Source organism: Mytilus trossulus, chromosome 5 (genome assembly GCF_036588685.1).
Source record: "Mytilus trossulus isolate FHL-02 chromosome 5, PNRI_Mtr1.1.1.hap1, whole genome shotgun sequence".
Lineage (NCBI taxonomy): Eukaryota > Metazoa > Mollusca > Bivalvia > Mytilida > Mytilidae > Mytilus > Mytilus trossulus.
In genome coordinates this window covers 28,454,597-28,482,223 of record NC_086377.1, presented here as the reverse complement: position 1 = coordinate 28,482,223, position 27,627 = coordinate 28,454,597, and the positions used below count along the sequence as shown (strand labels likewise).

At 32.3% G+C, this 27,627-nt stretch overlaps 1 protein-coding gene across 2 annotated transcripts; it reads right to left on the bottom strand.

The window, feature by feature from the left end:
• Positions 1-551: 551 nt before the first annotated feature.
• LOC134718724 (cholesterol side-chain cleavage enzyme, mitochondrial-like) lies at positions 552-23,101 on the bottom strand. 2 transcript variants are annotated; one of them, XM_063581412.1, is made up of 11 exons: positions 21,844-23,101; positions 19,559-19,646; positions 18,833-18,932; positions 16,902-16,989; positions 16,120-16,229; positions 14,958-15,094; positions 14,213-14,379; positions 11,734-11,812; positions 8,432-8,588; positions 6,133-6,176; positions 552-1,521 (listed from the first exon to the last, which is right to left on the bottom strand). In XM_063581412.1, exons 1-11 carry the CDS (start codon positions 22,443-22,445, stop codon positions 1,402-1,404), a joined length of 1,692 nt encoding a protein of 563 aa, XP_063437482.1. In that variant the 5' UTR covers positions 22,446-23,101; the 3' UTR covers positions 552-1,401. The 2 variants fall into 2 exon arrangements, with proteins under 2 accessions (XP_063437482.1, XP_063437483.1); XM_063581413.1 differs by lacking the exon at positions 552-1,521 and adding an exon at positions 4,720-5,062.
• Positions 23,102-27,627: the final 4,526 nt, after the last annotated feature.

Below are 27,627 nucleotides of genomic sequence, written 5' to 3'. Positions count from 1 at the left end.
TTTACGCCATCAGCAGCATCCAAGCACTTATGTTTCAGATCAAGTCCGTTCTAAAGAGACTGCTTGAGACTAACAACATGATATTTAATGAAATAACGATACTTTGTCAAAGCAGTAAATCTTTTTTACGAGGTACAAACACTGACATGTACTCTCAAGACAATTGGGTTTCTTTATATTAGTTCAGTTTTTTTGGGAAAATTAACATAAATAAACTAGTGTCTCAATTGCAATTGAGAGGTTTTTCCTGTAAAATTGGTGTTTTTGTTATGTACTTTGTACGACCTTTCGTTTGATATACGACAAGCATACCTTCTGAAACTTTTCGCTTTTAACACTTCATGACCTAATTTTTGAGAAAAATCGGAAGTATGATATATGTAACATAGAGTAGATTACCTTTCATTTGATATGCGACAACGCCATGTTTTAGAAAATTTGTTTTTTGGACTCAATAACCCTATCCAACTATTTTTTGGAGGTCGGGAATTTGATATTTCAAATGTAAAAATCAGGACCTTTTATTTGATAAACAACAACCCTATCTAAAAAGAAAATTTATTTTTTTGCACTCAATGACCCCTTCAATTAATTTTTGGGGGACGTCAATTTGAAATTTGAAATGTACGCTTTATGTTTTTTCATTTGATATGCGACAACCTTACCATCTGAGAAATTTGAATTTTTGCACTAAATGACCCCAACCTTCCCCCTGGGATGAAAAAGGAGTTTACATTTTCATTTTTAAGTAGAGTTTATTAAGACAATTTGATTTATCAGATGACCCCATTTGACAAAGTGCCAAAAATGATGCAATATCAACTATATAAATAGAAGTTGTGAAACTTACAAAGTCAATGCAAAACATGAAAATTTCAAATTGATTTTTTGGAGGATTTTTCCATGGAATGTTTTTGGTATTTGGTCAACATATAACAATGTTAACCTCTTCAATTTCTTAACATTTTTAGTTGTAAGCTGTTGTTGATTCAGAAATACATGCCTCCGCTCGCAAAATTTCTCCATTATCTCTAAAACGACAATAGATATCTCAAATCTTTTAAATGATAAACGATCTGCAGTTGGAGGACAACATTGTAGAAAACAATATGGGACAATTCCAAAATTCATCAAGGTCACAATGAATCATCAAATATATGGTGCAATACCAAACTTGAGAACCGGAAGTCGTAGAAACATAAGACTATCACCATTTAACTCAGGACCACTTGACCTTTCAAATATCACAATGTCAGGGTCATAGTACACTTTGAAGGTCAAGGTTAAATTTCATTATGACCTAATATTGACCTCAAATTGCAAGTCTTAAAATACTGATCATTTTTGCAGTTTATAGTAGGTTGATATTTGTTATAATGTAACAACAATATTAATGTTAAATCAGTCCGTAAGTTGTCGCAATACCGTGTTGATTTTGACTGGTCTGCTTGGTGACAGTAGTAATTTCACTACTTGATCCATTTCAGTATCATCCGTAGAAAACTCAAACTGTTGGCAAAACTAAAATATCAAAGTATTATTCAAAAGTAAAATCACAAAAGTACTGAACTTCAAGGAAAATTCAAAACGGAATGTCAATTATTAAATGAATAAAATCAAATGATAAAACACACCAAACGAACGGACAACAACTGTCATATTCCTGACTTGTTACAGGCATTTTCAAATGTAGAAAATGGTGGATTGAACCTGGTTTTATAGCGCTAAACCTTTCACTTGTATGACAGTCGCATCAGATTCTATTACATTTACAACGATGCGTGAACAAAACAGACATAATAGGTAAAATTGTCAAAATATGAGTACATCAGTCAATACCGTGTTACAATTTCTATCAGTATAATTACGTTTATGTACAATGGATGAAATTATTTGGATCAAATTTGGTAATATGAAATTGGAATGTTCAACGTTGTTGTTGTTTTTTTGTTCTTTGTGACCCTTGCAATATTTGCTTAACTTATATATAAGCTTTGAGTACACACCCGTGGTAAAATATGAATATATTGTCAGGGCTGTTCCAATCGTACTCCCACGTCATATATTTTTTTATGAATGAGATACCCGACGTCATAGAACGATGACGTAAGAATATGAGCATTTTACGGGAATATATACGCTTGCCAAAACAAAAATCATCACAACAAGGAAACGTAAACAAACGATGCTAAATGTGGTATTAGCAGATTTTAAAAAAATCATATAAGACATTATAAGTAAATTATAATTTAAATCCTCCCCAAACTATCTAAATACGTTATTGTAAAAACTTTAAGCATGTCACCAATTCAGTTTGCTCCGTTCTTTTACGCCAATTTGATAGTGCGTTTATTTATGGTAACGGCAACTATTTGCCTCCACCTAGAGCATTTCGATCCAAATAATAGCCGTATTTGTCCTATTAGAATCGAAATAATTAATGGGGGCTTGTATATATCGTGATTTTACCACGAGTTGTCCCTTATGCCGATATTTTACCCCTCGTTCTCTCTCAGGATAGTATTTGTCATAAAGGGCCAACCCGTGGTAAAATCACGATATATTCAAGCCCCCATGAATTATTTCTTGAACATAACATAAGGAAAACTTTTGTTTTTGTTTTAAAAGGAAATGATGTATTTTGTCGACGGAACTTCTCATTTTCTATTTATTTTCCCTTTTCTAAAATAGATCATTAGATGAGATATGTCAACACTAAAGTTGTGAATTAGAATCCCTAACGTGAAAGGCTACAAATCCTTCTTCTCATATATTTTATGGAATTTTGGGTCCTGAATGCTCTGCAACTTTGTACTTGTTTGGCTTTATAACTATTTTGATCTGAGCGTCACTGATGCGTCTTATGTAGACGAAACGCGCGTCTGGCGTATTAAATTATAATCCTGGTACATTTGATAACTATTTACACCACTAGGTCGATGCCACTGCTGGTGCCCCGCGGGTATCACCAGCCAAGTAGTCAGCACTTATGTGTTGACATGAATATCAATTATCTGGTCATTTTTATAAATTTCCTGTTTCAAAACTTTGAATTTTTCGAAAAACTTAGGAATTTCTTATCCCAGGTATAGATAACCTTAGCCGTATTTGGCACAACATTTAGAAATTTTGGGTTCTCAACGCTTTTTAACTTTGTACTTGTTTGTCTTTATAATTATTTTGATCTGAGCGTCACCGATGAGTCTTATGTAGACGAAACGCGCGTCTGGCGTATTACATCATAATCCTTGTTCCTTTGATAATTATTTACACCACTGGGTCCATGCCACTGCTGTTGTCCCGAGGGTATCACCAGCCAAGTAGTCAGCACTTATATGTTGACATGATTATCAATTATATGGTCATTTTTATAAATTTCCTGTTTCAAAACTTTGAATTTTTCAAAAAAATAAGGAATTTTTTATCCCAGGTATAGATTACCTTAGCCGTATTTGGCACAACTTTTGGGAATTTTGGGTTCTCAATGCTTTTCAACTTTGTACTTGTTTGTGTTTATAACTATTTTAATCCGGGCGTCACTGATGAGTCTTGTGCAGACGAAACGCGCGTCTGGCATATTAAATTATAATCCTGGTACCTTTGTTAACTATTAAGAGGGTATGCTACGAAGCCCCTAAAGTTTGGTATAGGCGGAACACGAATTCAAAGGTTCAAAGAAACACAAAGGCTCTATAGGCTTGTTTGCAGACTTTGGCCAAACCACACAATTAAAAATCCATGAAAATGCATTGTTTACTGAACCCACAAAAATAAACGAATCCACAGTACTTGATTTTCATATGATGAATACATAATCTTTTAGTCAGTTTAATTGAGGTCTGAAGCTGGCATGTTAGTTTCTTTTGCTACCTCTTCTTATATCGGCCTCGCACTTCTTGTATGATAGGGGGAGATTGAGATCTCACAAGACATGTTTAACCCTCCCGGGTTTTTTGCCTGTCCTAAGTCAGCAGACTCTGGCCTTTGTTAGTCTTGTATGTTTTTTTAATTTTAGTTTATTTTTATGTTTTGAGTAACGCCCATTTTCACTAAACTAAGTACACAATTTTATTTGGCTGCCAGCTGATGACCACCTCGGGGTGCGGGATTTTCTCGCTGCGCTGAAGACCCATTGGTGACATACGGCTGTTATCTGCTCTTTGTTCGGGTTGTTATCTTTTTGACATATTCCACATTTCTTTTTTTCAATTTAATAGACTTCTCAATACTCCTTTTTACCTAAAATGTCCTCCGATATGTCATACATTGTGTTAGAGTGTTCAGTTTGTATGTAACGTAGGAATGAGACAAATTTTCGTTTTTTTTAATAGTTACACCCGTTAACCTATGGTCAATAGGCGTTAATGATATCATGGTGAAATCTGTGCAAACTGGGACATAATAAAATACCCACGGTGACACACGAAATGTACGTGAAAATGTATGTTATAAACTAGAAAGTCTTTTTTTGTGACAATTTGAGTCAGCTCCCAACAAAATCGGATTTCAAACAAATAAAGTCCAGTCCAAATTGGCTTTATAACTATTCCATCTTAAAAAGTAAAACAGTAATACCGAACTCCCAAGAAATTTTGAGAAAAATAGTCTATAAAATTTGTCTGCCTTAGTACAAACATTTTCTTAAATGAAAGGGTTGGCCAAACTAGTGTGCCAATTGTTCATTGTTCTTTTATATTGACTAATGCATAAACTCATCACAGATACTGTAATGAATATAAAATGAAGAGGGTCGATTAAGATAGAAGAGTTTCATACATTAAATATAACTCTTTACAGTTACGCACGTGTAGAAAACTGAGATCAGTTTTACCTTCTTCTCTTGTGCTTTTTTTTACCAAATTCATAATTGAATATAACTGGTTCAAAACAAGCCTTTCAGAAAAAAAATCCTCTGAAACACATAACCCTGAAGTCCTTAAGTCTAATAGATTGTGTCCGGAAAGTGGAAACCTGCTGTTGCCTCTATGTATCACCTTGTTAGGAGAGCTTACACCGTTTAGGGCCAGATGGTTGAGTTACACATATCCAGAGAGTATATTTCCTTGAAAATAACATACTTGCAGCATCAGTCAATTCATAAACTCTATACTAACATCCTACCTCCTATTTGATGAATCGGGTTGACCGTGTCTTAAAAAATAACCGAACACAAATTATATCAAATCGATACTGTTAGCCGAAAAGCCTTACGAGTCAAACTGATTGTAAATTGTATATCAAATGTTTGCCATATAGGTCATTGGTGGCTATATTATTTGCTCCTGATCGCATTGAACGAGAGTCACGGAAAGCGAAACACATGTTTTGCTCTTCTGGCGAGGTGAACAACTATTTAGTTTTCTGTTTGAGTCAGTTTAATGGGAACTTCTTGTGATAGATCGATGATATTTTCTATAGATTTTATTACCATCAGTTTGACGACTGTTGATAGGTCATGTCCCCTAGGACATGAACCAGTGACTTAAGATTAATTTACATCTATAAATGTTACGTTTTCTGCCTATCAGTTTATTAGGAACTGCTTGTGATTGATCAATGATATTTTCTATACATTTGCATTACTATCAGTTTGATGACTATTCCAAGGCCATATTCCCTTGTTCATGGTCCAGTAACGTTCAATTAATGAGCAATTTCTAATGTAATGTGCTCTGTCTAAGTCAGCTCGATAGAACTACTTGTTATAAATCAAGGACATGTATATCAACTTGTCTTTTTTTCTGAATTTTCTGACGACAAGCGAGACATATTTCTATGTGTAAACAGTTTATGATAAATTATAAGCTTATTTGTAAATCTAGATACTTGATTGATAAAGGAAAAACCCCGACGCTAAACGCTGAACCAAAGTAAATGTAAAAAATGACATAACGATGAATAAAATCTTCAACAACGTTACCAATACCAACGTGTCAGTCTTAACAAGTCCTTTCTGAAGATGACAAAAAATAATAATAAAAATACTGAACACCGAGGAAAGTTCTAAACGAAAAGTCCATAAGCAACTGAAATAATATTTTCCCATAAATATAATAACTAGTATGTTGTTGTTGTGCATTAATTTTTAGTCATATATACAACATAAATATCATTAAACTTTAAATGTCTTACTTTGAGGATAAAGAGCTTCATTTCCATTTCAGCCATTTTTTTACCTGAAAAGAATAATCATAAATAATGGAATACAAAATTCCGTGTATATTGGTTGGTAACATTGGGATGGGGTTGCATCAAACAAAATTGTTTGCATACACTATTAGACAAGATGTTTTTGAATGTGTATCAAGAAAAATATACCTTTCTTTTAAGACTTAAATGATGTCGATGGGCTGTGATTTCAATTTAAGGAATGACTGTAATATTTTTTATGTCTATGCAGAGATAACATAAAAAAATGGTGCACACTGAACAATGCGCGTAGCGGGTTATTTAACAGTGTGCACCACATTTTTTTATGTTATTTCGAATAGACAGAAAAAATATTACAGTCATTTCTTATAATTTAATTCTAAATTCCATTTCAAACCGTAGAAAACCACGAAAAAAACGTTGATGATGTCACGGTCACATGACTAAATTATGTCTATGGTCTGATAACAAAATAACGTCAGCCAATCAGAAGACGCGTTAAATCCAAAATTAAATTATATGATAATAAACCTTTCAAAGAGGGGAGAAATGTACCAGGGGTCAAACTCATAGATTGAAAATTAACCGACAACACCATGGCTAACAAAGAAAAAGACAAACAGGCAAATAATGGTGCACAAGACACAACATAGAAAACTAAAGACTAAGGAACACGAGCCCCACCAGAAACTGTGGGTGATCTCATGTGCTCAGGAAGATTAAGCAGATCCTGCTCCACATTTGGCACCCGTCGTGTTGCTTATGTTATTACAAACCCGGTAATTTCAACTTAACAATTTGGAACTCTTGGTTTAATAATTTTCTTTTGAGCACAACCTTCTATCAAGGAAATCATGATGAGAAATACAAGCTCAGGAATATTGTATTAATTGGGATATATATATTCCGTATGCAGGCGCTACTGGGTGTTAATACACAGAGATGGAAAGTTCACAATTGGGAAACTAAAATCATCTCTTTTGTCGAAAAGTTTTGTTTTCAACCGACTCTCAATAAAAATTTCTAGATGTAAGTCAAGATATGAGGCAGACTAAACTATATCTGTTGTTTCTTTTCTCTCTAGTTGGGTTAGATTCGTTCAACACAGTCACCTAATTTTGAATTATTTAATGAGGGAACATCATCTATATAGAGAAAGTAAAGTTAAAGGATATTGCTAACTTCTTATTCTTCTTCATAAGAAGTTCATGTATAATGTCAGCCTCATCATAATAATCAAGGAACACGACGGAAAAAAGAAAGACACAATTGATTCCCATGAGAATGACGATAGTCTGTTGAAAAACACGTCATCCAAAGGTAACAAATATGTTGTCAATCAAGAAATCAAGCATCTGATAATGTCAGTTTAAGAATTGTTCGTTTGAATGTCTATCTAAGACAAAGTACTTGTATCTTCGTTTGCCATTTTTTTATGAAACAAATCTATACCAACTCTTCCAATTTGTCTTTTATTTTGGAATGGGGAATACTTATGTAAAGTGTAGAGAAGTCAAATGTTTTAATACTATTGCAAGGTAAAAGAGTCTTAGAGAGCAAAATTTGTGTATCTAGCTTTGCATAATTTGCTTATATTGTAAATCTTGGTTCATAAGTGATCTATGACAAAGCTTAAGAGTTAGTTCTCTCTCAGAACTCTCTTGTCATACTTCTTTGCAGTTCAATAATCCATAAATGTACATAAGTTTAATTTCGTCATGAGATTATGGACTTTCCGATTAGATTTTCCTCTAAGTTCAGTATTTTTGTGATTTTACTCTTTACAGCATAATTGACTGAATTTCAGGAGTTATGATGGGGAAATAACGTATTATACTTGAAAACTGTAGGTAAATAATGTATTTAGTTCCGTCCTCTATACGTCACTTTCAAAACCACATATCAATCCTGTATTGCTATTATAAAAGTTGAAGAACATTCTCAATCAAGACATGAAACGAATACTGTGGATTCATTTTTGTTCGTGGGTACCAATTTTCGTGCTGTGAGGAAAACTTGCATATTCGTGGATATTTAAATTCGTGGTTTTTGTAAAGTCTGCATACATTCCTTAAGAAAATTTGTAATTCGTTGAACATTTAAATTCGTGGTTCTTTGATATCTACGAAATCCACGAAAATTGGTATCCAACGAATAATAATGAATCCACAGTACATGATTGCATGACGTATAAAAAGGATATTTTCGTAACTATATATTCGGTAATGGTGATTTGAATTTTACAGTTTGTGATTTGATATTAAACATATATAATATATACCTAAGCACATTCTTGGTCCAAAACCAAAGAAAACATCACGATTAAGCTTTTTTATTTTGGCATTATCAGTCATCCATCTCTCTGGTACAAATTTGTCTGGGTTTTGGAAAAGAACCAAATTTCTTGCCATCACGTACATTGATATAGCAACATTGGTCTGAAATGAAGCACGTGGTTTGCACAATTATTGTATCACATGTACAAATATGAATAATATCATATGACGATTAGATTTGTGTAAACAAATACCATACTTTTTATGTATTACCAAATGGCATTTGTCCATTGTTGAGTGCTGCACGGTGACATATAATTTCTTAAATGCACGTCGTTTGGATATGGTAATTTTTTTCAATTTGAATCATACCACATCTGCTTATTTCATATTATTAATTTGCTGCATCCAAGGCACTTTTCAGGTTCTGTCGGAATATTTAAAGCCAAGGATGTATAAATGCATTAATGCATGCTATATTACAAAAAGTGATATAAAATGAATAGCCACAATCTATATTAGGCCATCTACACATAAAGGGATGGAATCCAAAAACTCTAATAATTTCTAAATTTATCTACAATACAATTAAATAAACAAAAGCTCAATGTTAAAGTATTTATAACTGATGATTGATTTTTTTCTATTGGTTGCGTATGTCTAGCGCTGACGATAAACGAAGGAACAAACAATCGATTTGAAGGACGATAGTAGGCACTTGTAAATAAAACAGACACAAATTTAGCTGTACACACCGCATTACTAAACTGTTTTTGAATCAGGAAACCAGAGCACAATTTGTTGTTTTAACTAAAGAGGCTTAGAAAAATTTCCTCCCCATGCAATCTAAGTATACATATGGAATATGTAGACATATAACAATTAGTTTTCATTGACATGTCATAATCAAATATTTAAAAGACGAAAGATACCAGAGGGACAGTTAAACTCATAAATCGAAAATAAACTGACAACGCCAATGTGTATATACATTTGAATTTTAATGCACCATGTTAAATCTTGTATCTGTGATATGTAAAAGACAACTGGACCATCATAGATTCATCATATATCGGGCTTATCGATAATCCTACTTGAATGTTTACCCTAGAAAAACCAGACAGAAATAAACGAGGTTACAGGTATATCATATGAAAATGATTGACAAACGGGCATTATATGGCATAAGGCACCATCAAATTACAAATATTAACAGATGAATACATTTACCAATTTTTAGTCGATGCTTATTTTGAAGTACTTGTTCTATTAGGGTATGATTAAATGTAGAATAATCGCTGTGTGTATTTTGTCCTCTAGCATCACTAAAGACACATGATTGTCGAATTGCGCATTTGTAGCAAAAAAGAATGTATCGTTAATATTACTGTACCTACAAAATTATTTTACTGAAAAGTAAAACTGTGGAATGTCAGTTGATAGTTAAATATTCTGCTAGATTAAATTTCAATTCACAATCAAGTGATATAATACCCCTCCTTCTCGTTCCAAGCCTTATAGTAAAATCTGTATTCATGCACAACCAAATAAGAAACAGACATATACTTGACAATGTGTATGCTAAACATTATAACTGAGTTAATGTATGCCAATAATGTGGAACTGGACTATCCAATTATCTAAAATCTTTTAAACGCTCCGCAAATATTCTGCACATACCCAGTCTTTTAAAATCAAGGGTTGGTGAGTTAATAGTTATCATAGGTAACAGGATTATAATTTATTACGACAGAGGCGCGTTTCGTCTACATAATCCACATCAGTGACGCTATCAATTCAAAATAGCGATAAAGCCAAACAAGTACTAATTTTATGAGCATTTCGGACTCAAAATTCCTAAAAGTTAGGTAATAACTAATAATTAGGTAATCTATTCCTGGGATAAGAAAATCATTAGTTTTTCGAAAATTCAAAGTTTTGTAACAGGAAATTTATTAAAAAAAAGACATTATAATTGATATTCATGTCAACACATGTGCTGACTACTACTGGGCTGTTGATAATCTCGGGGACGAAAAGTTAAAACCTGAGTTTCATATAATTTCAGAAATTTTAAACTGACAATTTTTGAAAGATTTGTAATCAATCATATCAATACCGAAGAACTCCGAAGAAAACTCCGAAGAAAATTCAAAACAGAAAGTCTCCAAACAAAAGGCAAAATCAAAAGCTTAAACCCACCAAATAAATGCGATAATGCTCAAGAGGAGCCCTGCACAGCAGAGAATGAAGAATGGATAACAACTATCAAATTCCTGACTTGGTACAGTAATTTTCTTGTGTAGAAAATGGTGGTTTGAACCTGGTTATATAAATAGCTAAACCTCTCACTTGTATAAAAGATACCGGAGGGACAGTCAAACTCATAGATCGAAAATAAACTGACAATACCATGGCTAAAAAAGGAAAAGACAAACAGACAAATAATAGTACACAAAACAAAACATAGAAAACTAAAGACTAAGCAACACGAACCCTACCAAAAACTGGGGTTGATCTCAGATGGTCCGGAAGGGTAAGCAGATCCTGCTCCATATGTGGCACCCTTCGTGTTGATCATGTTATTACAAACCAGGTAAATGGTCTAATTAGGTAAGTAACATTCGTGAGAAGGGAACTGGATTGTTGTTACGACATAAGGACAATATCTGATATCATATGTGAAACGGATATTCCAAAACGGTTAACCTACTCGTGATGGCGTGCGTAAAATTTACCATTTGAAACTCTTGGTTATGACAGTCGCATCAAGTTCTGAGCTGATGACATCCTCGGAAACAGATAGTACCCCCAACAGTGGTATCGATCCAGTGCAGTAAATTATGAAAACAACACATTATTGCATGCGTCCGACGCGCTTTCTGGATTTACCATCATCAGGAACGGTCAAAGTCGAATATTTGTAAAGCAAGAATGTATAACCATCTAAACGATATCAATCGGATTTCTTTTCCTTTCACTACATGTATATCGAAAAACGACAAAGTGCCTAAGACAATACCCTTATAATATATAAACAGTAACCAAAAATACATCTTCAAGTCAATATGCACTCTTTCAACAATTTACAAATGGCTGCATAACATGTCAGACGTTAAATAGTGTCGGGTCTTGAACAATTGTAAATACATTCAACGTTAGAAGATTCCTTAAAGTAGAAAAAAGGAATAAAATTCATCACGGATGGGTTGTCAGGACTACAATGGTGTATTTAATAGATCTTCACCCCACCGGTAGTATTATATAAGCTTTAAAATATAGTTCAGTAGAACAACAATATACTTACCTGAGGTGGTATCATAATACCTTTCACTTCCATGCAGTCTTTTATTATGCGACTTGTAAAGAATCCAACTGGATGCAATCTAAGAGCAAACATAGGTTCAGTTTAGAGATATTGTACTGTTTAAAGAAATTAAAAGTTCGAAAATATTCTAAAAACATAGTGTTATGTCTAACGTAAGGGTACCCAAATTGCACCGAGTACCCAAATTGCACCTATTTAGAAAAAATAGCAACGGAAATCTTACAAGATTACCTAGAGACTAAAAAAATTGAATTTTTATGATTTGATACTATGCACGTCTTTTAACATAGGTAAACATATTTAGATATACACAAAACGTTCACAGTATTTATCAACAGATGGACTGTAACTGAAAAAACAAAATGTACGAAAACGTCATTATGCGACGTCATCAAAACGTCATCTTTTGAAAATTAGCAAATACAATATATTATAAGTATCCATTTCGTAAAATATGAAGAGTAAGCATGGACTAATATCCAATTGTTCAAAATATTTGAAAAAATTAAACAAAAGCTCGGTTATTAGACTTTTGACAATGTGGATTTAAGCATGGATGCAATTTGGGTACTCCTCAGTACAGAATCATGAACAGTTTGGAGGTTGATTCAAATCCATTTTTTTAGGACTCAAAATGGATTAAAAAGTTAAATTGGCGTACCTATACAATAAAGAAGGATAGGGCTACAAAATAGACACATTAATGACATTTATTTCTTGATCATAAAAAAACGTAGGTGAAAAAACTGTCAAAATAGGTGCAATTTGGGTACCGTCACGTTAGAAAGGTAACGTTATTAAGGTTATTGTTACGAAAACAAGAAAATCACATTGAATGAGAATTTTAAACAGTATTATATCTTTCATAGATCCTAACAATGCTAATTGGGTGACACATTCTCACTTGACGTAGAATAATTACAGCAAAATGCATTGAGTGTGTAGGTAAATGTAATTTCTTTGGTTAGCTTGCTTGCTAGCTAATATATGAAGTCATATGCATTATAAGGTTTGATATACTACCATCTTAAAAAAGTAGACTAGCCCGACAGATAGCCAAACTATATGTTTGTAGGACTAGACAACTCCGAAAGGACGGTAGTAAAGTTAACATAATAATGACTTGACGGTTCAGCTAACTAGCAAGGTATACATGGTTTTACCTTTATCTTCAGAATCAATTCATTTTGCTGTAAGTAAATTTTGATTTGAATACATGGAAGCACGAATAGCCATAAAAGTTCTCACACAGCGATAAATTATCCTATTATTCACCGGGGTATAACTTTTATGAATTTTGATTCATAAACGAGTTATCTATCATCAAAATGACGACACAGAAGAATTTAAACAAACTGGTAACGATCAGGTCCGAACCATATCAAGTGGAAAGTAATCTCATTGGCACTCACACCACATCTTCCTATATCTATATAGTAAAGATGAGGATAGTTCCAACAAAAAGTGAAATAACAAAAAAAAAACGAGCTCCGAGGAAAATTTTAAACGCAAAGTCCCTAAGCAAATTGGCAAATTCAAAATCTCTAACACATTCAACGAATATTTAACAATTGTCACATACCGCCCTTTCAATGTCATCAATATTTCAGCAGAACATACAAGACTAATACAAGCGAGATGTTTAGGTGACTACAAAAACAGGTTTAATCCACTATTTCTACGTAAGGAAAACCCTTTACCAAGTCAAGAATATGAATGTTGTTTCATATTCGTATGATGTGTTTGGACTTTTAATTTTGCAAATAATTAAGAAACTTTCCATTGGAGTTCGGTATTTTTATTACACGTATGATGTGATAAATCTTACCATTTGGCTAAGATGATAATTGTTTACATCTCGAACATGCCATCAAATCGGATCGATTTCGGAAATTTAAATAACTTTGAATTTACTAGCTATATCAATAAATATTTCGCAATTTACCCCAATAGCATTTTGGATGTTTAATAGTAAACAATAAAGGAAAGGGTGATCAAACATGACCCCTTTTGTAATGTTATCAGCTTTTAGACTAAAAGAATAAAATGGAAGTACTTGTTTTTTAATCAAATGGATGAAATCGGAAAACATTACTGCTATTAATGTCCAGTTTAAAAGTAAAAAAAAAATCAACAAATTTCTTTTCTATTATTTTCTTGTTATGCGGAGTTTAATGAAAAGGTTATACCACGCTTTCATGTTTGATACTTTTACAGCTATGACGTAAGAGAAAACAAATTCCTTACAGATGGCATTATAGTACACATAGAGCTGTCATACTCGCTCCAATCAATAGAACTGTCTCGCATTTTATACTGTAAATTTCAATTGTATACTTTAGATATCGGCTTGAAAAGTATGACCTTAATAAAGAATCGATACTATATGAAGCATAACAAATCTGGTTTTTGTTTTATATTTGTCTAAATTCAAAATGAATCAAGTTTGAGTTTCAACCTTAACGTTTCCCAAAGAACAGCACTGAGAAATTCTAATTTATCCAAGTCTGTCTTCTCCAAACTTGATCTTCCTTCCAATATTCTTTCAGCTTCAGAAATAATGTTATCCTGTACATCGGGATGACATGCAAGTTCATAGAGACACCATTGTAAGGTTGTATTTGTCTGAAACATAAAACAAGAAAAATAGAGGCCTTATGCCACTAACATTTACAAGACCCTTAATGTCTGAATATAAAAAAGAAGATATGATGTGTTTGCAAATTAGACAAATCTTTCAAAGACTGAAACAGTTATTGACAAATATAGGTCACCGTATGGCCTTTAACAATAAGCAAAGCTCTTATCGCATATTCAGTTATAAAAGGCCCCGAAATGACAAATGTAAAACAATTCAAACGTGAAAACTAACGGCAAAATTTATATACAAAAAAAATGAACGAAAAACAAATATGTAACAAACTAACACACTAACCACTGAATTACAGGCTCTTGACTTTGGACAGGTACATACACACATAATGTGGTGGTGTTAAACATGTTAGCGGTATCCCAATCCTCTCTATAACCTTGGACAATTGTGTAACAGTATAACATAAGAACGAACTAGACACATCAGTTTTAAAAAACCTCATCAGATGGGTACACATAGAAATACATCTAACAAAAACACATTGTGGGCGTGGCCGGGTAAAGAAGTTTAGAAAAACGTTGGTTGGATGATTCCATTATTTTAAACTGACTGTGTCTATGCTGGCAACCAGTAAATCTGTCAAATTAATGTAGATTTCTTTATCGTTAAGTTTTCTGTTCTGCAACAAATGTGACAGAATACTACAATCAGATGTGTCGTTTGAATGCCTTTCGATCATATCCATAGCTGTAATGAAAAGTTATTATTTGCCTTAACCATTAATCATCTCTGGGTCGCCAATTAGATAATTTAAAAAAACGAAGTTTGCTAAAAAAAATAATAATACAGTATTTGCTAGTGTTATTTGCTTGTGGTGAACAGAGCCTTCAACATTGTCGTCTTAATGCAGCCGGTTAAACTTACCATTAAACTAAGTATATTACATTTTAGTTTGTCCTGTAGTGTTACATTGAAGGAGAACTAATGAAGATTATTAAGATGAAATTATGAAGAATCTTCTTGTTTAGTTGAAATATAATAAAACGTTATTAATTAGTTTATTCTTTAAATCTTTCGTTTTTTTTTTAATTTTAGTTACTGTGAGAGAAACCCTACTTCAAACGTTTTCCCCTCGAATCACATTATGTCATGTGAAACAGACCCGAAAGATACCACTATAAGATTTCCATGGTTGGCATAAACAATAGGAACAATGATTTTACATTGGTTCTCACAAACAAGATACATTAGATCACACAGTTTGATTGGTTGAGAGCACTTTCTATATTATAAATAAATACACGTTCAACTATACTAACCTCATTAGAATGGAAAATTCAATGAAAGCAACTTTGTTTTAACAATTAATCAAAACTTTTTTGCATAACTGGTGTTTTTTTTCAATAAATGATTCAGTTATACTATTTGTCCTTGTTTTGTTTTGTCAGCTCTTCAATTCTGTGATAAGTTATGAAATTCTTAAATATTTTTGCCTCCGTCATCAATGACGATACATTATTTGTCGAAATATGCGTTGAGTGCAGTAAAACTGTATCATTAATGTTTTTACTAATACACATGTAAGAATGAATTATTGTCGTACCAATTGTGTTCTGTTGATCGTCCGTATTTGGAAAGACATAATATGAAACATTGAATATATTGATTTTTAATGATTACATTATTTCATGTTTAAATTTCTGACAGTTTTAAAGCAGCTTCTTGATCAATGGTGCATTGTTAGAGTGGAGTAATATAAGATTGATACCAACTGGTTTTCAGCAGAAAATTCCATCTATTGTTGTGACGTTTCCACGCTGGGTGCATCTTCATTATACATTCTGGTGTAATTAATAACTTCTTAGCATCGTCAAAGTTATTTCTAATAGAATAGACAAACAAGAATAGTTTGTTCCCCAAAATTATATAATATCAAAAGGAATTAAAATGATGAAAGATGATACATAATATTTAATTTTCAAATATAAAAATGACACACTAATAATTATTGATAGTATGCCCAAATTTCTATTTTATCTCTTCTCTGACTGCAAAAAAAGTCTGGTAGCAAAATTAATCTGGAGAAAGCAGAGGTGCTGTATATATATAAGCCAACATAAATATATTTAAGACGTAATGTGTGAAATTTGTGTTGATTATGTTTGAACTCCTGAAGGTTAATGTTACTAGGTATAAACATTTCAGTCAGTATGCACGAAATGTTCTTTTAAATTATTATCCAAGAATTAAAAAAAATGAAAGTATAATCAAATTTGGTATGAAAAACATTCACTTACACCAGATGCAAAAACAACAATCATCAAAAACATAAGTGTTGGAGGAACACATTGTTTTGGTCCTCAATGCTTTTCAACTTCCTTCTTTATTTGGCGTCGAGCGTCACTGATGAGTCTTTTTTAGATGAAACGCGTGTCTGGCGTGAGTGTAAAATTTAAGTACTGTTATCTATGATGAGTTTATTTAACTGATATGCCTGCAGAATTCCGCTTTTTTCAATAGGTTACCAAACTAAAAATAAGTAAAAATACCATACTTTGCCTTTTCTGCAAATTCCTGCATTGTCTTCCCATTCTGTGTAAATGTTGATTCAAAAGAATTTCCATACAAAACACTTCCGAATGCTAAAATCAGGAGAAAAAATATGTAACAGTTGAAAAATGACAGAATTGAGCAAAGCTAATGCATAATTTTTTTTTAGAAAAGACAATACTAAAGCCCGGAAGACCAGCCAATTGTTCAAGCATATCTATAAAAGAGGGACCAAAGATACCAAAGGGACAGTCAAACTCGTTAACAACTGATACGGGAAATTATTTGACCCATATTTAAATTATGTTTCCGAAGTAACTGCATAAAGAATGATGATGTGCAAAATTAAAACATTAAAACAAAAATATGAATAATATAATAAGTATCTTCGTATATTAGCAGTTAGATCCATATTAAGTTCATTTTGATAGAGTCGTCATCGAACGGAAATCCACTTGTCTAACACCAGATGTCGATTCATACTCATGGCCAAGAAAAGGCCTTCCACATTAAAACCATGCAGTAAAACAAACAACAAATGAAAAGTCGTACTCAAAATAGCTTAACCAAAATTATGAAAATTGCACAGCGAAAAGTAACAGGGATATTCTTAGTTTTTACATAGCAGTATACTATAACTGCATGACTATCCTGTTACACAGATCCTTACTATCAATAAAAGGACATACATATCTATAACAACATGTTAAATAGTTATCAAAGGTACCAGGATTATAATTTAGTACCTTCTTTAAAGTGTATTGTCGATGCACATAGCATGCATCGGTTGTATATATTTGCCATGTGCGCATTGGTCATAAATTGCTCTTAAATGGTCATCAGTTGTCAAATTCATGTTCACCGATTTGACTCATATTCGATTTACAACAATGTAAAACATTTATTCAAATTATAAAAAGTCTTAAATAAGCAAAACACCGCGCATGAGCTCGATGAAATGTAGCGTTATTTCCTGTGTATTTTAGTCTAGACGCCATCTACGAGTAATTGACTGTCCTTCGATTGCCATATAGGCGATATAAACATAAATATAGATATACATTGATAAATATCAGACTCGTGCATTTGGATTTTTCTATGTCTGTTTATTTCATGTTATAGATTAAAATGTATGTAAATCATCGTTTTTACCTTTTAGAATGATATGTTGTGAATCGAATCAGTAAATCAAATTAATGAATTTAACCTGATTCACTTTCAATGTTGGTATTCTTTTCCTTTAAATAACCAAACACGTACACTGCATGCACTATCCATCTCTATGTAAGGGGTTAAACTGAAATTCACATGAATACGGATTCAACGAGGTCGAATTATTCACTTGCAAGTGAATAATTCATCATCAATATTTCTTGGCTTATTTTGGCAAAATTTAACAATTCATGCTGATAAAAGTGATATATTATTTCACTAATTGACTTTCATTTATGATTGATAAAAAAAGCATACTTTAGATTTTTTATATACATGTATCTCGTAACTACAGTGTCCCTTTAAGGTGTTTTTTGTCGATTATAAACGAAAAGTGATGTTATGAGGTTCACAAAATTAAAAGTACGTAAAATACTTGTCTTGGCGTCACTGATGGGTCTTTATGTAGAAGAAACGCGCATTTGGCGAATCAAATTACAAGCCTGGTACTTTTGATAACTATTGTAAACAACTGAATCTATCTAAAATATCATGTTCGCAATATTACAATTTGTACGCAACAGTTGTTTTTGCTCTTGTCTGTATATACAAATGTATTAATATAATATAAATTGAGATATTTTATTTAGTAGCCGACATTCACTGTGCGTTGTTATAGTATCAAATTATAAGTCTGGTATCTTTGAAAACTATTGAGTTTTATTTTTTATCGATCTTAATGGAAATAGTTGATGAAAAAAAAATAATTTTGATTTAATTTACCATTTATTGCGAAATCTCTTGTGATTGGTTCGACTTCAAATGTTCCAAATTCATTTATGGTATAATCTTCAACTGCATTTGCCAATGTTTTTAATGTAAGCTGAAATATTACAGAATTTTGAAAATGTATAACGCAACAATCAAATTTAAGTACTTATCTCCCAGATGAAATGATATTCCAGGGCTTGTATTTTCTATCATGATTTTCTTGATAAAGGGTTGCTACTCACAAGGAAGCATTTAACCAAGAATTACAAGAGGTTAAGATGAAATCATTCCTTTGTTAATTTTTCTCTGATTGATGTATTTCCACTAAATCCATAGGATGTTGGATGTGTACTGATTGATATTTTAGTCTTAGATACATGATTGTTTTTCTTATTATTTGTTTTTGGCTCTGGACTTGTCAATGATGTCAGTAACTGAGAGTGCCCTTAGATCTGTACGTAGAGTCTTTTTTTTTGTTGTTGTTATGGACGAGGGCAAACAGACGTCCAGTCTGGTTTTTTTTTGTATGATGTTCTTTCATCATGTCCGGCGCTCTTTTGACGAACAAATATCGTGCATTTAATTAAAGGTTATAATATTCTCGGAACGTTAATCTGAAATGTCCTTTACATGCGAATTAGTTTCTCGTCAGAAATTTTGACCCATAAACTTAAATATCTAAAGTGAAACAAGTTCACCATTAACTATTATCTCACGATTTTACAACAGATGACATACTTCTTCTAAATGCTTAATTTGATGACCAATCTTCAGCATCATTGGGTTACTTAAAATCTTCCTTTGACATAACCATTCATTGTCATTACTAAAATGAAATACCAATGAGATTTAAGATAAATAGCAATGGCTTGTTATAAGGATGTATATATTCAACCAAAGGTTTCAAGTGTTGAAGTTGAAGTCACCCCGTTGAAAAAATTTACGGACGCAATCACGCGTTGGTTGACCGTAATAGAATATTAGTTTCACCGATGACAACGCATATGTTCCAATTATAATACTCACAATCTTATTCTCTTTTCCATGAATGTGACTTAATACCAAGTTTTAATTTACATGAACAACACGTCTGGTATCACATGTGGAGAAGGATCTTTTTATCCTTTCGGAGGGCTTACAGGTCAGTTTTTGTGAGGTTTGTGCTGCTCAGTCTCAAGTTTACAATACTAGTATTGTGATTGTACACTGTTTTTTTCCCTTTCTTTCTTTTTTTTTGCGGTCTCAGTTTGTCATAGACAAACAAGTTTGAATATTACTTTAGGTCTTTAACTGTTCTCAAGTAAGAACTGAAAAATTATGATACAATTTCATCAAAAGTGTTTGAAAATAAAGATAACCCATATTTTGGCCAACACAGCACCCTTTAATTTACCCTGACTGATTAGATAGGTAAAAACGTCATTAATGTGCAATTAATCTGAATAAATCCAAAACAAATAAAGCTGATTCATTCGCAGATGTTGAACATTTGACGATGTTATCCTTACATCATTTGTTGTGATAATTGTCTCTGAAACGTATGAATTGTTTGAAATAATACATTAAGTAGAATAACAAAAATACCGAACGCCAAGGAAAATTTATTTTGGAACATTTTGTAACTAATGAATCCATTTGGTCTTTTGCGTTAAAATAGTTAATGTAAAAAATAAAGAGATATTAAGGAAACTTGAAGTTACTAAAGGGATACTCCAACTCAATGGCACACTGACTGCACAATGACAAAGCACTTTAGAAAACTTTATATTGAGTAACGTAAACCCCAACAAAAACAACAAGGGTTTATCTCAGCTGCTTCGGAAGGGTAATTAGTTCTGCTCCACATGTGTCACCCGTCATGCTGTTCGTGTAAGCTAAACTTCGGAAATATTCGACGATGTAATCATCGATGAAAAGAGGACACAATTGTGGTTGCATCAATTGGAATATATCAGTCGACATATTCCATAATGGTTAACCAAACTTCCAATGGCGTCCGTAAAATTTTCGAAAGGATGACTTAAAGTCACAATTGGAACTCTTGGTTAAAAAAAGATTCCTTCTAAAACTCAATTCTCTATCAATGAAATCACGATAGGGAATATTCTAAACTAGAAGATATGAATATTCATACACAGGCTTGGCAGGAATGGTGCGACAAAGAAATCAAACCACATCTCCTTGTTTTATATCAGCATAACAAAACAAAAAAGAGATAAGAAACAACCTACAAGAAAACGCTACACAGAATACAAAAGAATGTGCAACACGAAAACACCTTTTTTTCTGATACTACAGAAGGCTAAACATTGTTTTACGCTGGTCGCAACCATCATATCATGGCAAGTATAATACAAATCAGGTAATAAATCCTTTTCGATGTTATACCATTCAATACTAAACAACCATATATATATTTGTCATCAAGATAAAGAAAGTTTAATTAATATTTTGTTAACAGGAAATAGTTTATTACGCAATATTTCATTAATCAAAGTTCATTTTTGAATTGTTGTCAAGTGACAGTCCAATGACAGAAAGAAACTCTGCATAAACTGGGAGTAACCAATTTCAATTTTCTTCTATATAGTACCAGAAGACTTACAGTTGAGATCATGAGCAAGCCTCACAATTTAGATCATGACTTTTTACTTGTATAACAACAAAACTTTCTGTTTCGCAATTAATAAAAATCAACTGATTGTTTTTTATAGTTTCAGCCCATTTAAGCGTACAAATTAATAATTTTGAACTCAAAGGTGGAAAATTTTTGATAGTTCTTCGAACAAATCAAATGCTGTTGATTTGGTTGTTCTTTAATCCTCGTAATTTTATAATTTAAAAGGAAGATGTTTTTTAACATTAGAGTTTCATAAACTTACAATGGTGAGATTTTGGAAGCGTTTAGTATGTTACCAATCTTAGATTTAATACATTTTTAGTTCGCATGCCAGTATTCGGTTAGCTTTTCAGATTATACCTAATAACTGAGTAGCTAGATAAATGAAATGTTCACAACTTACCTTATTAAGAGTCCCTTTGGGTATCCTTGGTCCTCTCTGTGTCGCCTTAAATGTTTGAAGTCAACATGTTGTGGGTATCTACCTTCAGCAGCTTTCAGTTTCTCAACATCATCCGCCTCAAATAAAAATACCATTTTCTTTCCAAAAGCTGAAAATGTGTAAACTGGACCAAATGCTTTATATTTTTTCATCAGCATTTCATGGGCATTTGAATCAAATATACTGATAAACTCACAAACATCACCAGTTGTATTTCTTAACAGCTTGGTCGTTAATGATTCCTTTCTCTGTCTTTTGCATGGAGGTGAATTTGCTTGAAATCTTGTATTACTTTTTGATGAAGATTTGATTCCATTTCTTTTTTGATGTGTTTCTAGCTGGACAAATGAAGAGATGGCAGTCCTATATTCCGTTATATTGCGGTAAGGATTTGATTCGTATGTTTTAATTATAAGAAAAGAAAATAAGTTGTTCACAACTTTCAAAAAAGTATTACTCATCAATTCGAATATCTTTTGATGAAAAAAATTGAGTCCAGACTTCAAAACAAGTACAAATAGTATTATTGCAATACTTCCTCGAATTATATCGAAGTTAATCATTATTGAACTTTACAAACCATGTATACATGTGAAATATGTTGCATCTAACTAAAACTTATATTTTAATATTTTTCACATTTATGCGGGTTTAATCAAATCCTACAATTCGAAGGCCACCAATATGTCATCAACATGGCGAAAAGATCCCGCACCTGTAGGCGGGCTTAAGATAGCACTAAAAAACTGTGTACTAGTTCATTGAAAATGGAAGTCACATTAACTGCAAAAAATATAAATGAACTAGAATTAAAAAACACAACATGTTTATCAGATCGATTCATTATCTACACTCTCTGCTTTTTAATGTTTGATCCTGATTTGTGCATTCCAATATTGGGGGCTTTGTCAGTTTGATTTCTTTTGTTTATAATACTGTACGTATACTCATTTTCAAAAAATGTCGAGCTTTAAGTACACCAATGCTATTTTTTTTATCATGTAAATTGAGCTGTAAGGGTTTAAATGAAAGCGTGTAGCATTTACGAGTCAGGACATTAATAATAAACACGATTTAGATCTATTTTGATAAGATTGAAATAGATTTAAGTCCAATGTTTGAGTAATTCATATGCGAACAGTGTCAGAATAAAACATTTCAAATGATTTTTTGCCAATTTCTGATCGCCTTGGTATCGGCATAAGGTATTTTCTTAGAACGTTAATAATAACTCTAATGAAAACTCGTAGCTTCGCTATTATTATATGTAACAGTTTTTCTACAAACTGATGCAATGCTGTTACCGCTACTTAAATCAGCCGTTAAATTGTTCTCCCTGTGAATATTGAACTAGTCAGTAATGATTTCAAAAGTGCAAAGTAAACTAAACATTGAACACAGCACGTCGCTTGCATAACAGGGAAGATAAAAGAAATATTAAGACATTAGGTGAACAAAAATGGTGGAACTTTTTTTTCATGTCCATGCTGTTTTAAAACAACATATTGATTTATAACACCAATGTAATACTTGTAAAAAGTGCAATAACGTGTTGTCAGAGACATATACTACATAGTGCTTTTGTATTACCAAAATCACAACAGAAAATCATTATCACTTCATCAAAGGGAGTAGTTATTTCATTACAGCATTTAAAAATGAAAAAAAATGTCTATCCTTTATGTCCATCCTGTTACTAGGACTTACTATGGTTGATATGGTTACAGTAACAGGATAGACAATAGCAGACAGAAACGTCTTTAAAAAGTTTATGATAACATCTAGTTGCACACATAATGAAATATTTCGTTGTTTGAACTCATCTCAAGATTATAAAGTCTTAAACCAAAATGCGAGTGTTTTACATGATGTTGGGTTTATTTGAAAGAAAGATAAAATTTAGACTTGCATTACTGGTTGCTATTTTTATATAATTTGAAAACCAATTTTTAGAGGCATTTTTCTGTACAACATGGGCAAATGGCAGACAATCTATTATTTCACAGAATGAATATAAAATTATATAGAAGTTTTTACGCCCTATCAAAAAAATGTTTCAAAATATTCTTGTATGACATATAATCAAGATTGAATCTTTTTATATGTTGTTCTATAAGAATTGTTTGTTTTTATTTGCTAGCGATGAGGATTGTTTGAAAAAGAAACTTAAAATCAGTTTTGCAATTTCTAAATCGACATTTTTTGAAAATGACCCACTTGTTTTCGCACTGTCCTTAGAATCGTAAACAGAATTAAAAATTAATGGGTTCAATAATAAGCAACTCTAGATGTTTGTTGTTCTACAATTGCATTTGTAAATTGACATATTTGCAATGAAGATGATGGTGTACCGTGAAATTAATATTGCATGCTGGCGGCGGCAGATTAATGACATTAAATTTATTTCATGAAGTTTTTCAGTGCATAAAGAATCGCTTAGGGTAGATTTATAAAAAAAAATATTCACGAGTACTAAACAGTTAAATAAAGGAAACTCCCAACTAAATTCTATAGTTACGAAGTGGTACATTGAAATTTAATGTTGAAGTTGGTCGCTCCTCTGTTTACCAAGAGAAATGCGAATTTGCGTATGTTGTAATATGCAATGTGTTGAGAATGAATTCCATTTTGTACTGGTATGTCCTGCATATAGAGCAATTAGAATAATTCTTTTGTCACGCTTTTCATGGCCTGATGTGTTTAAACTATCTTGTTTGTTGAAAGCAAATTCTAGATCTCTAACAATTAAGCTCTGTAACTATTTGGAGAGTGCATGGAGAATTTATTGTTATCGAGATCTCAACCCTCCCCAACCTGGGATAGTGGTGTAACAGTACAACAGAAAAACGAAAGTATGAATATCAGTTGCATGCATACAAATAGAAATACATTAACAAAAACGCAGAGCTTTGACTACCACGAAGTTATTGGGTCGCATGTATCAACTACTACTGAGCATGCATAAGGATGGACTGTGTAATTCTCAGTATTAAATTTAATAAGTAGTTGGATCACATCAGGTGTACTCTGATAATATAGGTAATAGTTACATATGGAATTGTCAACAAATATGTAAGACAGAATATATGATCAATATGTGCAGAAGTGGCATAGTGGTATTCAAAATTCATCTAGAGATCTGTATTACTTCTTTTTTTTAGATAAAAATGATCTATCCTCAGAAAGCTACCTTATACGCATATTAACGTAAGTAAACTCCGTTATTGCATTTTTATGTTTCCTTTAAAAACTACAATTTTACGCAATTAAATTAGGTATAATATCTAAGCCCTTATCAAATAACTAGGCTCATCATCTCTTGCTAATTATTTCAATACTTTATAAGCTTTCAATTTTTTTCTTGAATTTATCTATTCCTCTGTTGTTTTATTTTCCTGTTAACATGTGATATACTATATACAACATGAAGATGAACAACAATAACCCAAAAGAAACGATTTGAATTATTTGTGTTCCGTTCCATATTCCGTTTCCGTCTTTTAGCAACACCAAATCGAAAGGGAATTACAATATCTATTGTTTCTTTCAAATACAAATATGAGCAGTCTCCGAACGTTAAAATACAACCCTGAATACTACATGAAACCTCAACTGAAATCAAATTCAGTAGTGTAACTACATGCAGCGTGGTATATATACTAATTTGTGTATGACAAATGTGTCATGTCAATTTACATTAAAAATTATCTTTATCATAATAATGACGATATAATATTCTCATGCATATTAATGTAATCGGTTTTAGTCCTCTTTTTCCACACATGACCATTACACTTGATATAGTATTCCAGATCAGATTACAGCAAAATTTCAAACGCAAGGGTACCAAAATTGCATCTGTTTTGACGGATTTTTTACCCTACGTTCATACATGATCCAGTATATTCACTGAGTAAAATAGTCCCAGATGCAACTTAAGTCGTAACATTTGTAATTGTGTTAAGTAATTGTTTGAATACTATTTATTCGTTCATCGCTGCTCTGCTAGTCATCGTAATGTGTATTGCATTCATTTGTCTTTCTCTTGTTATAGTCAAGGAGGTTATATTATTGTTATAGTGTAAACTATCTTAAAGAAAAAAATAATACTTCAAAATTAAGACATATTGTATAAGGCAGCAACAATCTATTTTTTTTCGCGACAAGTCGAAAACAATTTTTTTTCTTTCAATTTTAGAATTATATAGTGGCAGCTGAGGGTGAAATTAACCAATTTTTTTTTCTCAGTATCAAAAACAAATAATTTTTTTCTCCAACAACTGGAAACAAACTTTTTTTCTCAAAAAAAATCCATAGACCCCCTAGAAAATCAAATGGTTGCTGCCTAATAATTATGTCCCTGTTGAAAACTAGATACATTGAAAGGTAAATGTGTTACTTTATATATCAATATTTATTTCATATCGGTTGAGAATAAGATTCTCTTATTGGATTAAAAGGGGTCACATGACATTCATTACTCTTCAATAATGAATTCCATCGGTCATTAACAGAAAAAAACGGACCAGAAAACCGGTCGTTAACGAACTTTTACATGATAATGACCGGTGGGGCGTGGTTTTCGTCTGATATTGACCGTTGGGGCGTGGTTTCGGCTGACAATGACCGTTGGGGCGTGATTTCTCTGTTAATGACCGATGGGGCGTGGTTTCTCTGTTTAGAGAGATTTACCTTTTATAAAACATGTTCCTGTTTTTAATATTATATTTAAGTTATTGAATTGTTTATTATATGTTTTCGTTAATTATAAAATTAAAGATAACTTGATTAAGTATTTATATACTGAAAAATTACACTAAACTGAATGGCAGTATTACTACGACTGGTATTCACTCTTTGCCATAGAAATCGTACAACTACTCGAGTTCGCTGTAGGCATTTTGAATTTAAGAGAATTTTCCAAAAAGTGGTTTCTCAATGAAATAAACATAATAGTTCTTGAAAAACTGGTCATTATCTTGATACATGGACTGCCCGTAGGACAGTGGTATTGACTGCGACAGCGATAATGACCTCGACTTCGGCTCAGTCATTATCACCTATCTTAGTCAATACCACTGTCCTGTGGGCAGTCCGTACATCACGATAATGACCAGTTTTTCAAGAACTATTACATAAATTCATTGTATACATATCTAAAGATTCCAACATGCACAGTTTTGTATGTTCTCGTAGTTAAAGCAATGAATGTAGTCTAATGTTATATGTATGGGCTAAGATATTTAAAAGTCTTTAATAGCCTTGCATCTCAAAGTCTAAAGAATTTTGCCACTTAAGAAATCAAACAGCAAGTGAATTACATATATAGTTTATATAAGAAAAAGTGGAAATGCCGGTGTAAATTAAATCAAGTACTTAAGGTGGAAAAAAGTTCTGTCTGATATGCTTCACCCCAATCATGGAACTCACTGATAGAAAATTTAAAAAATGTAACAAATTTTAATAAATTTTATATTAGAAAGCTGATTTAAATTTTAATACCTGTACCCGCACATCTTTAATGCGATGATTTTTTGGGGGGATTTTTTTTAAAGGGGCACGAGCTACGAGATGTTTAAAAAATCTAATGTCTTTTTTTATTTGCTAAATCAATAATGAAATACAAATAGTGAAATAATAATTAGCTACTTATGGTTCAATTTTGTCAAAATAAGCTAACACATGTTTGACCCCGCCGCATTTTTTGCGCCTGTCCCAAGTCAGGAGCCTCTGGCCTTTGATAGT

Excerpts from the sequence above, each read along its gene's own strand:
- LOC134718724 (XM_063581412.1), bottom strand. The coding sequence starts at position 22,445 with ATGATTAACTTCGATATAATTCGAGGAAGTATTGCAATAATACTATTT. Across the intron at positions 18,933-19,558 it reads AAATTAAGCATTTAGAAGAA|CTTACATTAAAAACATTGGC; the intron begins GTATGTCATCTG and ends GTAATATTTCAG. Across the intron at positions 15,095-16,119 it reads GAATTTTCTGCTGAAAACCA|CTATGGATATGATCGAAAGG; the intron begins GTTGGTATCAAT and ends TTTTCATTACAG.